The 12,036-nt window shown below is 41.3% G+C and overlaps 1 protein-coding gene across 9 annotated transcripts in view; it reads left to right on the plus strand.

Annotated features, from left to right (window-relative positions):
• The window catches only part of adgrb2 (adhesion G protein-coupled receptor B2), a 758,374-nt gene that overhangs the window by 383,870 nt on the left and 362,468 nt on the right, over nt 1-12,036 (plus strand). For 8 of the 9 annotated variants that reach the window (XM_072548607.1, XM_072548608.1, XM_072548609.1 and 5 more), the window contains one exon: nt 2,286-2,387. The exons of the other annotated variant lie outside the window; for it this stretch is intronic. In XM_072548607.1, coding sequence (XP_072404708.1) covers nt 2,286-2,387 — 102 coding nt within the window. The remainder of the gene's footprint in view (nt 1-2,285; nt 2,388-12,036) is intronic. 9 annotated transcript variants of the gene reach the window in all.

The following is a 12,036-nucleotide window of genomic DNA, read 5'->3' on the forward strand; positions in this document are numbered from 1 at the left end:
CCAAAGCGCAACCCACCCATACCCCTACATTTACCCCATACCTAACACTACGGGCAATTTAGCATGGCCAATTCACCTAACCTGCATATTTTTGGACTGTGGGAGGAAACCAGAGCACCCGGAGGAAACCCACACAGACACGGGGAGAATGTGCAAACTCTACACAGACAGTCGCCTGAGGCAGGAATTGAACCTGGGTCTCTGGCACTGTAAGGCAGCAGTGCTAACTACTATGCCACCGTGCCGCCCACGGTAGTCAGAGACTTTTCCCCAGAGCAGAAATGGCTGTCACGAGGGGTCATAATTTTAAGGTGATTGGAAGTAGGTTTAGGGGAGATGTCAGAAGTAGGTTTTTTACATAGAGAGTGGTGGGTGCATGGACCTCTCCTGCTCCTCAGATGCTTCCTGACCGGCTGTGCTTTTCCAGCACCACACTATTTGACTCTGATCTCCAGCATCTGCAGTCCTCACTTTCTCCTGATCTTAAATCAAGATAAATGCTTGGCATAACATTGTGGGCCAGAGGGCCTGTACTATTCTGTGTTCCATGTTCCAAGACTGACTTTAGGAGAAATTTCTTTTCCCAGAGAATGAACAACCTGTGGAATTCACTACTACAAAAGCAGTTGATTCCAAAACATTGCATGATTTCGAGAAGGAATTGGATATTGCACTTGGGGATAGAGGAATCAAAGGATAACAGGCAAATGCAAGAACAAGCTATTGAGTTGGCTGATTATCTGTGACCATAATGAATGGTGGAGCAGGCTTAAAGGGCTAAATGCCCTATTCCTCCTATTTTCTATGTTTTATGTCTTCCCTAAAATGTCCTGGATTGCAAATTGTTTAATCATGGATGTGATGAAGTTTGATCCTGTTCTTATCTGATTTTCTAACAAGCACATTGTCAAGAAGTATTCATTGGATAGCAACTGGCTTTTTTCCTATAATCACATACCAGCTAGTGTAAATTCTTGGTTTGTACCGTTGAGTTGTTTCAGCGACGTCAAGCATCTTGTTTGCTTGGAGTGGCTTAAAACTGTACAATGTAATGTTGCATCATTGTTCAATATCATACTCCTGTTTGAAAAAAGGGTGCAAGGATATATTCAACAACTACAAGCCAGTCAGTTTAACCTTGCTGATGGCAACCCCTTTTGGAATTAACAGTCATTTAAATGAATCAGTCATTTGAAAAGCTAGAGTTAAACAAGTTAATTTAAATAAATTAATTCTTGACTAAATTAACAGGGGAGTATTTAACCAATGTGTTAGGTGCATTCCTACTTATTTTGACATCTGTAATACATAGACCTTTATTTTTAACCAGTGTAAAGGCACATATTAGGCTTTTTTTCACAATAATTAAGCACTGTGTTAAACATGACTGTTGTCACTAGACAGACAGTTAATTGGTTTACAGAATGAATAGGAAAATAATGATGTGAACTTCGACTCTCATTTGTGACAATATTATGGCTTTAAGTGATGTATTTGGGTCATTTGTCTGTGAAGAAAGTTTGAGACAGAAGTGACAAGTAGTCTGCTCAAAATCTAACCAAGCAAAGAGCTTGTGAAGCCTTGTTTTTTTTAACCAATAGTTTTTCTTTGAAACAATAGAAGCAGTCTGAATGGATGGGGTTAAGATCCCACAGAACTAGGAGTTTTTTTTTAGTTTTAGCCTTCACTAGCAATTGTTGCTGGGGTCTTGAAGCTGGTTATAGAAGCTGTTTTCCTCTCTCTGTTTCAGCTAAAAGCTGGGGATTCTCTTCCTGCTGCTAGAATTGCAGTGTAAGGCAATCTGTTTTACTGAATTTGCCTTTACCAAGATTGTGTTATATGGGATGTTGTTTTATTGGAACAACTACTGTTTAGTAGTTAAATAATCTATTATTCTGTTAGGTTTTCCAGTAGAGTTCAGTTATTCCAATTCTTTCTTTTGTTTTATTTTAACTGTAGTGTATGAATAAAGTGTGTTTTGTTTCAAGACTGGTAGTTTGACCTATCAAATTACATCTGGAATTTAAAGTCTGATACTTACCTAAAAATGAAAAGGTTAGGTTCTAGGCTACCTTCTTCATATATTTTGAGGGGATTTAGTCTGGTCCGTAACAGTTTCATTACTAAATTTAGATTATTAAAGTCAAGCAAGGTATTCTGAAACTAATCCATGCTTATCATTTTAAGGATTGAGATTAAACAGGTGAGATTTTACTCTAATCCTTTGCAATACCTTATCCTTTCACTAATACTAACTGATGTTACTAATTTTGCTTTTTGTGTAGCTCCCCATGAAATGTGTAGGGATGACTACATCATGGCAATGACCTGGAAGAGGACTGTAGCTGGGGAGCTGGTTTATAATAAGTGTCCTCCAAATGCAACAGGTAATATGTCAGCAATGATATTACATACCTCACAAAGAAATCGTTCAACAATTTTAATTATGTTATTGCACAACAATCTGTTTCCAATGACAGTAATTCAGTTAGTGCATGTTAGTATTTTAATAAAGTGAGAGAGAGGCTGCTGCAAATTCAGGTTAATTGTCATGCACAAGACTATGCATAACAATGAAGATCTTTGTTGATAATTTGGGGCAACCAGAAATCTCTGGTTTGACTGTACAAACTGATAACTTAACAGCCTGAATGATCTCCTCTTGTGCTTTAAAACCATTTTCTGTGATATAACCATTATATTGTTATGTGGAATTTTTTAAATTAAATGGATTCCAGTTTCATAGTCAATTAGTTAACATCCTTGAATGAAATGCAATGGAGCAGTAGGATGAATTTGCTGTGTAAAACAACATATAGCTACAACAACAGTTTTCATTTGTGTAGCACCATTAAATCAAAAATAAAATCCCATGGTACTTCACAGAAGTATACAAAAATGAATGGTGAGTCAAAGAATGTGATATTTGATGGAGATAACTAAAAGCTTGGACAAACGATTGAGTTTAAATTATGGTCTTAAAGACTGCAGTGAACACTTTTTTAACATGATAAACTTTGCAAGGAAAGGAGCTAGAGCTAAGATGAAGATGACAGCACTAGACACATTATCAATATTGCTGCTCAGAATGCCAGAGGCTAATAGTTTGAAGGTTCATTTAGTCACTCACACTGGTCCAAAGTAGTCATCACATTTTCTATCACCAATGACATTTTCTCCATCAAATCCCATCACCATCACTGACAGAAAACCATCCTATATCCAAGCATTTCACGTCCATCTGTTCGTCCTGTCATTTTATTCCTGCAAATTCATCCACTAGCAAGTGACAATTTAATTTCATACTTAGCAGGCAAAAATTAAGAAATTGAAATGGGATACAAATTTTAATGCATTTTCTGGTAATATAAGAAAGAATGGGACTAAATAATATATCTTAATGGAAGTTCATGTCCTCACATTTTAACTGCAAAGATTTTCTTTCCCTATCCCTATTGCTCCTGTGCAGTAAAACCTTTACTGCTTCAGCAAAGGTAAAGCAAAGTTACTTTGATCCCTATTCTGCCTTCTAAGATTCTCGCAACTAAGGACATTTAGGAATGAGAGGTTGTAAGAATCCCACCAAAAACTGCTCCACATCCAGCTATACAGGAGTGGGCTGTATTATTGCAATGTGAGGCAAGATATCATGTATTAATAGAGAGGATGGGGGCAATGTGTGACACTTGGGAATATTTTAAATCAAGTCAACATTCTCATATCCACTTTAACCATCATCCTTCTCAGGAATGTAGGAAAAAAAGAGCAGAAGTAGGCCAGCCAGCCCTTCAATCCTGTCTGCTATTTCAGTAGATTATGCTGATTTCCCAGTCGGGGATATCTTCTAGATGCTTGAGCCAGAGGAGACATCAGTCCTGTGACAACCCTGTTGAGCCTTATAGACCAGCAGCACATTATTCCTGCCTGATTGTGCAGAGCAACCAGAAGTCCAGAGCTGCTCTTGAAAATGTTAAAATGTCAGCCCCAGTATTTGCAGGGCTACTGTCAGTAGCTGCACTGATTTCAGTGTCTTGATTCCAGTTCTATGAAGGATTTACTGCATGAAACCCCAAATACTTAAGTTGATCCCCATCATCCACAGTAGTGGATTACAGACTTTGACTGGCAGTACCTCATAACATTTTCATATGTTCAGCATTTCTTCAGCTGAGCAGGGCGAGAGAGGTCTATGATCACCGACACAGACTATTCACTACTGTCCTTATTCACACCTTCTGGCTATGTGAACTCATGACATTCACCAGATCAAATCCCAACTAACATTAGCACACAGTATAGTGGAAGTATCTACACTGGAGCTGGTTAGCTCATTTGGCTGGACAGCTGGGTTGTGATACAATGTAATGCTAACACCATGTATTCAATTCCCACATCAGCAGAGATTATATTCTCAGCCTCCTTCTCAACTACTCCCTTCACAGAAGTATAATGACTCTCAGGTTAAAACACCACCAGTTGTCTCTTTCTCTCTCATGAGAGAGCAGCCCTATGGCAACTTCATCCTTTACCTTGCAGAAAGTTGATACATTGATGATTATCTTCCAAAATTCATAGTCCAAGATCCTACACTGTGTCCTACAGATTAGAAGGTGGTAATTGTCACCCATCTATTTACAGAGGGAATTGAGTGAAAACAAGGAACTACAAATCTGTTAGTCTTACATCAGTAGTAAGGAAAATGCTAGAATCTATTTCAAAGCATGTGATATACAGACACTCTAATAATAATAACCTCAATGAGCAGTCAGCATGGGTTGGCGAATGGGAAATTGTGTTTGATGAACATTTCAGTTTTTAAAAAACCTTTACTAAATCCTGATTGGAACCACCCTAAGGCTTGTTGGAATAATCAATGCATTTGGAATAGAAAGTATTAGCATGGATTAATGGTTGGCTAACAGAAAACAGACAATAGGGATAAGTGTGTTAGGAGTCTGTTCATATTATCAATAATGTGGATGTGGGGAACAAATGTAGAACTTCCAAATTTGGAGATGTTACAAATTTAAGCTGGAATTTTGGGAAGTGAAGAAAATTTAGATTTAGTGATTGGGCAAGAATATGGCAGATAGAATGTAATGTGGAAAAAAAAGGACATTATCTGATTTGGTATGAGAAATAGGTCTGCAGAGTATTTCCTAAATCAAAACGGTTAGAGTGCAGATTTACAATGTGTCCTGGTTGTCCTTATGAGTAAGTCACTGAAGGTTAACAAGTAGTAGTAGCTATCTATTAGGAAAGTTATTTGAATGTTAGCATTTATTCTAGTAGGATTTGAGTAGTGAGTAGTGAGATTTTTCTCAGTTGTATAGTTCACACCTGGAGTACTGTTTGCAGCTTTGGTCTCCTCAGAATTGGTAGAGTATGGTGGGGGTGGATAGATTTCTGTACAGTAATGTTGCAAAGGGAGCATGATGGGTAATAGACATTGAAATGTGCTGTCAGCTATGATCGTATCAAATGATAGGGCAGACTTAATAGGCTGAATGGCCTACTTAAGTTTTTTTTTAAATAGACTATCCCCAGTTTTCTCCCTTCATATGTATTTTGGATTCTTTCCTCCTGAAAAGTTGCATGATAAACCTGTGATACATCTAGGTATCAGATTGATGCAGTACACTCAGTGAAGCATTTTCATGGATTTGTGGATATTGCTGAGAATTGATTGAGCTGACTTAGGTGAAACAATATTGCATGACAGTTGGGTGAGCAGTGATGTAAAGTGGAAAAGAGAATGAATGATGCTGCTGAAGATTTGTATATTGTGAAATGTCATATAATGGAGAACACTTGACAAGACCAAGTTAGAAGCAAATGACTCTGTAATTACGTTCACTTTTCCTTTCCCCGTCAAGTAACTAAACTGCTTCCTGTTTTGGATTCAGGAAAGGGCAGCTTTACACTGTTACTGACCTCCTCAGCTAGATCTAATTGGTCACAACAATTCATTTGTTATTTTTTAAGAGACTGCACCTCGACCTGATCTTCATCCAACAGTACATAAAGCGATGATTCATTGAATTGAGTCACAGCCTTTCACTATTCTACCTCCATCAGTGGTATCTCTTTCTCTTCATTAACATGTTCCCAACTTATCCCAGTTCCACTTTCCATTCATACTTTGAACAGTGAAGATAAAAGTACTTCACACTGGTCTGCATCAGATCATTCATGTATGTTGGAGGTGCAAATAATGCAGTTCATACAATGAGGTTGTATCTGTCTTCAAGGTAGACATTCCACGGATCTTTAAAATTGCAATTTCCCACTACTCAGAACTCTCCCCTGGGTTAGGATTAATCCACGTCTTGGAGGCAACACACCACTCTGCTACTTCGCTGCCAGCTGCAGAAATGTCTGTCTGTGCCCGTGACTGGAGAGTCCCCTATCACAATCAATCGCTTTGAACCCGATGTATCCTTCATTACATAGAGCCATTCTCTGTACCAGAAACTTGTTCTTTGTTCGGAAAAGCAAATCAGAGCAGGACTTATACACTTAATGGTAAGGTCCTAGGGAGTGTTGCTGAACAAAGAGACCTTGGAGTACAGGTTCATAGCTCCTTGAAAGTAGACTTGCAGGTAGATAGGATACTGAAGAAGGCGTTTGGTATGCTTTCCTTTATTGGTCAGAGCATTGAGTATAGGAGTTGGGAGGTCATGTTGCAGCTGTACAGGACATTAGTTAGGCCACTTTTGGAATACTGTATGCAGTTCTGGTCTCCTTCCTATTGGAAAGATGTTGTGAAATTTGAAAGCGTTCAGAAAAGATTAACAAGGATGTTGCCAGAGTTGGAGGATTTGAGCTTTAGGGAGACGCTGAATAGGCTGGGGCTGCTTTCCCTGGAGCGTCGGAGGCTGAGAGATGACCTTTATAGAGGTTTATAAAATCATGAGGGGCATGGTTAGAATAAATAGGCAAAGTCTTTTCCCTCGGGTAGGGGACTCCAGAACTATAGGGCATAATTTTAGAGTGGGAATTGCGAAATGTAAAAGGGACCAGCTGGATAACTTTTTCATGCAGAGGGTGGTGCGCGTATGGAATGAGCTGCCAGAGGCAGTGATAGAGGCTGGTACAATTGTAGCTTTAAAAGGCATCTGGATGGGTATATGAATAGGAAGGTTTTGCGCGAAGTGCTGGCACATGGGACAAGATTAGATTAGGATACCTGGTTGACATGGACGAGTTGGACCAAAGGGTCTGTTTCCATGCTGTACATCTCTATGATACTATGTGTGCAGGAAGTGTCTTTGGTTGTGACTCATATCAGATTGCATACATTGGTTAGAATGGTAGTGAGAGGCAATAAGTAATTTATAGGAGCTGGGGATGTGATAGATGGCAGTTATAGGAATGGAGAAAAGCAGCAGGTACAGTCACGTAAAAGGGTTAACTCCAGGAAAGGTAGGAAGGGTAGGCAGGTAGTGCAGGAATATCCTGTGACTATCCCCATCTCAAGCAAGTATGCAGGTTTGGAAAAAGTAGGGGGTGATGGATTCTCAGGGGAATGTAGCACGAACACCCAAGTTTCTGGTACCGAGAATGGCTCTAATATAACATGGGGTACACCAGGTTCCAAGTGATTAATTGTGATAGGGGACTGTCCAGGCACAGACAGATGTGTCAGCCACCAGCACTGAAATATCTGAATGGTGTGGTGCCTCAGTAACATGGAAGCTCTCTCTAAACTCCCACAACTGACAGGAAGAGCATGTTACTCTATTAAAGGCTATCTTCTTCCTTCACAATCTACTGACCCAGAACATAACAGGTCATATTGCTCTAAATAAACACTGCTCCAGGCTAACTTAATACTTATGGCTTATATTTTTAAAATTTAATCAAAAGACAGATCTCAATAAAACATATAATCAAGAAAGAACCCACTCTACTCATTATTGTAGATTTACAGCAAGGCTACACTTAAAAATTATGCACTTATTTCCACCTCTACTTTTGCCCAAAAGGCAAATGGCACTGGGCGGACCACACAAAATCTTGGAATTGTGTCCTGGTCTACATTAAAGTGTATTTGGCCCCTTTGATAGTCCCAAGCCCTTCTTGAAAAACTCCTGGGTATTTCACTAGGACTTCAATGAGGCAGCCATTTTCGAAACGAAAAATGTTGGGCTAATCTAGGTGAATCTTTCTTAACCAGTTCTGGCCAAACACTTGGACCTGGGCCTTTTACTACCATAAGTGGTAACTGCACCAACTGCTTCTCTTAGGTGACTGGAAACGAAGTCGTACCCTTAATTTGAAACGGTTCCCCAGTGTATGTTCTCAGTCTGGCTGAGGTCTTGCACAAACCTCAAGGTTGGAGTTCCGAGTGAATCTTGTTAAAGACAGATTCTGCAACAACAGATACAGAGCGCCAGTATCGACCTCCATGGGAATTGGGTAACCATTTAAACAAACCTTGATTTTAATTGGCTCTGCTTTGGGTGTCACTAACCAATTTAATTGTTCCAACCCACATTTAGGAGAAGTTTCCATGATGTGCACTCTCCTGGTTATTGGCCTATGAGTTTTCCTCCTCAAATAAGGCCTTGCAGGGCTCTTTTGCTGTCTCGAACCCGCATACCAACAACCACTCCAAAGGCTCACCAGCACAGATCCTGAAGAAATATTTAGCCACTTGGCCAATGCCCAGCTTTGTTGTGGGGTTTACCTTGGGTCCCTTTGCTCAGGATATACCTTGCGTGAGGCTTTGCGATTGCCTACATGCAAGTGATGTTCCTCAAGCTCGGACAGGTAAGGGTGTTCACTTCCACTGGGATGCTCTGTAGTTTCCATGCTCTACTCGCTGCATTTTCTTATGACAAGGTGTGCCTGTTTGAAGTCCAGTTGAATTTCCACTATTAGGTACTTCTGCACTATTATGTCATTGATCCCAAATACCAAATGGTTTCTCAGCATCTCATTCAGGGATAACCCAAAATCATGTGCTTTTGCCAGTAATCATAACCCCATCAAAAATCCCATTACAGACTCCCAGGTTCTCTAAATGCCAACTAAAACCAATAGAGGAAGTTTTGGTTCATAATAATGCTTAACCAACTCTGTCAACTCTTGGAAGTTTTAGGATGCCTCTGGGAAAGGAAAGCCCCTTATAACCAAAAATGCTGCGGGTCCACACGCAGTCAGAGGATTATTCATTGCATTTCATCTGCCACTATGTCACTTGCTTGGAAACCACATCACTTTCTTTCCACACACTGGGTCCAGCCCGAAACGTTGATTCGCCTTTCCTTGGATGCTGCCTGACCTGCTGCACTTTTACAGCAACACATTTTCAGCTCTGATCTCCAGCATCTGCAGTCCTCACTTTCTCCTCCAGTCTTCAAATGAAGCAGGGCCAAATGAATGAAGCTTCCCAAATAGAGACATGATGTCAGAAATGGTTACCCCCAATTCCAAGATGATAGTTGCAAGCAAATGTTCTTTAGAAGCATCCCGTTTTCTCCCATTGCCACTAAGATAACTGCACAGAGGCTAGGTCCTGTCACCAGATCACCCTTTATTTCCTAGTAGGCAATATACTAACCTCTAGCTAGACAGCTTGCAGTCTGTCCTCAACCAGATGATTAGAGTCTCTTCAGTTATAATTTTATTTTTTTTTGCACAGAGACCAGTATTCCATCACCAATTCATCCTTTACTAATGCACAGTACACTGGCTGTGGCCATCGAGCTCAGAGTCAGTTGTCAACTAGTCAGCCAAGGCTTTCATGATTGGCTCAGGTAACAATCCCCAATCAAGAACCATAGTCAACAAGATTCACCTGGTCCCAAAGACTACAGTGACCAAGAATATAGATAAAGGCAGAGCAGTAGATGTATTTCACATGGACTTCAGTAAGACCTTCGTTGACTATGAGGTTTTTGATTGGGATTGTTATGAAATCATGAAAGCCTTGGCTGACCAATATAACCAAAAGAAGAGGCATGAGCTAGACCAAGAGCCAGAAGGGGTGTAGGGGTGGGCTACCTCAGAGTGGCTGGAATGTGGGAGGGACAGGTGACTTGCTGGGGTTGTCAGTATTATATGCACTGTTTCTTATCTAATTGGACTGTCTTATATGTATTTATTACTGCTTCTTTTGTGATGATTGAAAATGGGATTTGAGGTTTGTCCTCATTTCCCTCAAAAGTGGTTGAACGGTAGGGTTTGGGGCCTGGCTTTGCCACTCCTCTCCCTTATAAATTTCTGTTTCCCTGTGTACAACTGTTAATTTTTTTTGTAAACTGTATTGATTAATAAAATTTAAAACAACACAAGAGATAAGAGTCTCCTCAGTTAACAACTGAGCCAGTGTTTACTGCTGTTGTTGGTTTCTGTGTTTTTGGGGGAGACCTGATTCCTGAACTGGCTGATTTAAAAAGCCAGTTTGTTAACTGATATTCCTTTTTTTTGAGGACTGATTTCTAAATTGACTGTGGAGATCAGCCAATGTGTATCAGGTGTATTTTAGTTCTCATTAGGGAACTGTTATTTCACTGGCTGGTTACAGTGCTTTTTTTTCTTGAGAAAAAGGACAATGGTAATTTTGTGGCAGGGCTTAGCCCTTGCACTCTGTTCCTTCTTTTTGCATGTATTTTCACTTTTTGATGTTTGGACTGATGCCCTGTGAGATAATGCATCTTTCCAAATGAACTGTTCCTCTGTGGGTAGGCCTGGTCCTTTTGTGGGCAGACTAGGCCTCTGTAAAGACTGATCAGGTGTGTATGTGTGTGTGTGTGCTGGGAGGTGAGCATTTGCTGCATCCTGGAGTGGACATCCCCTGTGAGTGAACTGTTGTCCGGTGAGTGGGCCTGGTTCTCTGTGGATAGACCAGGCCTCTGTGAAGACTGAACAGTGTGTGTATGTGCTGTGGAGTGTGCACTTGCTGCCTTCAGGAGTGGACTTTGCATACTGGAGTGGACTGTGTTCCTAGGATATAGATTCTGCATTCTGAAGAGAACTGTTTTTGGAAATGGACTCTGTGTACCAGAAGGGACTCTGTTGATAATTGACTTTGACTTTGTTTTTATTGCTAATTGACTCTATTGTTGCTTGTTGGGTTTATCACCTGCACCAACTTGCATGTCCCTGGTTCTGTCAGGCCTTACTGTGAAATGCGCGTCTCATAAGTCGTCCCAAAAGTTGTCACCCCGAGAGCCAGACGGTGGGTAGTCAGTCCTGAGAACTAGAATGTGGGTAGGTCACCCTGATGCTGGTCGGCTGTTCTGAGCTCTGTCGTCCTGAGAAGGGGTAATCCGGATGGGCTGTCCTAGATTTGGCCAGAAAGTGTGTCGGAGCGACCGAGAGCCAGAAGATGCATCGGGCCAGGTCAAGATCTGGAAGGCTTGTTGTCCCAGAGAGGCGGAATCGGGCTATCCTAGACTTGGCTGGAAGGTGTAGTCCATGGACCGGATGATGCGCCAGGTTGGGCGAGAGCCAGACGGTATGTAAGGGCAGACCGAGAGCCAGAAGGCCGGTAGAGGGTCCTCAGCACTGACACCCCAGGCAGGTACCGAGGTAGGCTGTCTTAGAGGTGACCAGAGGCGTGGATGGATAGTTAGAGAAGCTGGAAGGTGTGTAGGCCGTCCTGATCGCTGTCAACCTGGGGGTTGGGGAAACAGGATGGGCTGTCCTAGAGGTGTCAGAAGGTGTGTCAGGGTGGACTGAGAGCCGCATGGGGCATGGGGTGGACTGAGAGCTGGAAGGGGCATGGGGCGGGCTGCCTTTGATTGGCCGGAAGGTGAGAGGGGCAGGTGGGCTATTTGAGTGTCTGTGACATATGCACTGTTTTATTGTTCAGTTTATCGGACTGTTTGTATATGATTGCACCTACTCTTTCCTTTTTGATATGATCAGGTAGGATTTGAGGATCGTCCTCTTTTTCCCTGTGAACTGATTGTAAGGTGGGGTTTGGGGGTCCGGCTACGCCACCCCTTTCCCCTGTAAATTGCTGTTCTTGTAAACTGCTGTTCATTGTAAACTGTTTGTTTTATTAACCAATACAAATTACAA

Source organism: Chiloscyllium punctatum, chromosome 27, assembly GCF_047496795.1.
Source record: "Chiloscyllium punctatum isolate Juve2018m chromosome 27, sChiPun1.3, whole genome shotgun sequence".
Taxonomy (NCBI): Eukaryota; Metazoa; Chordata; class Chondrichthyes; order Orectolobiformes; family Hemiscylliidae; genus Chiloscyllium; species Chiloscyllium punctatum.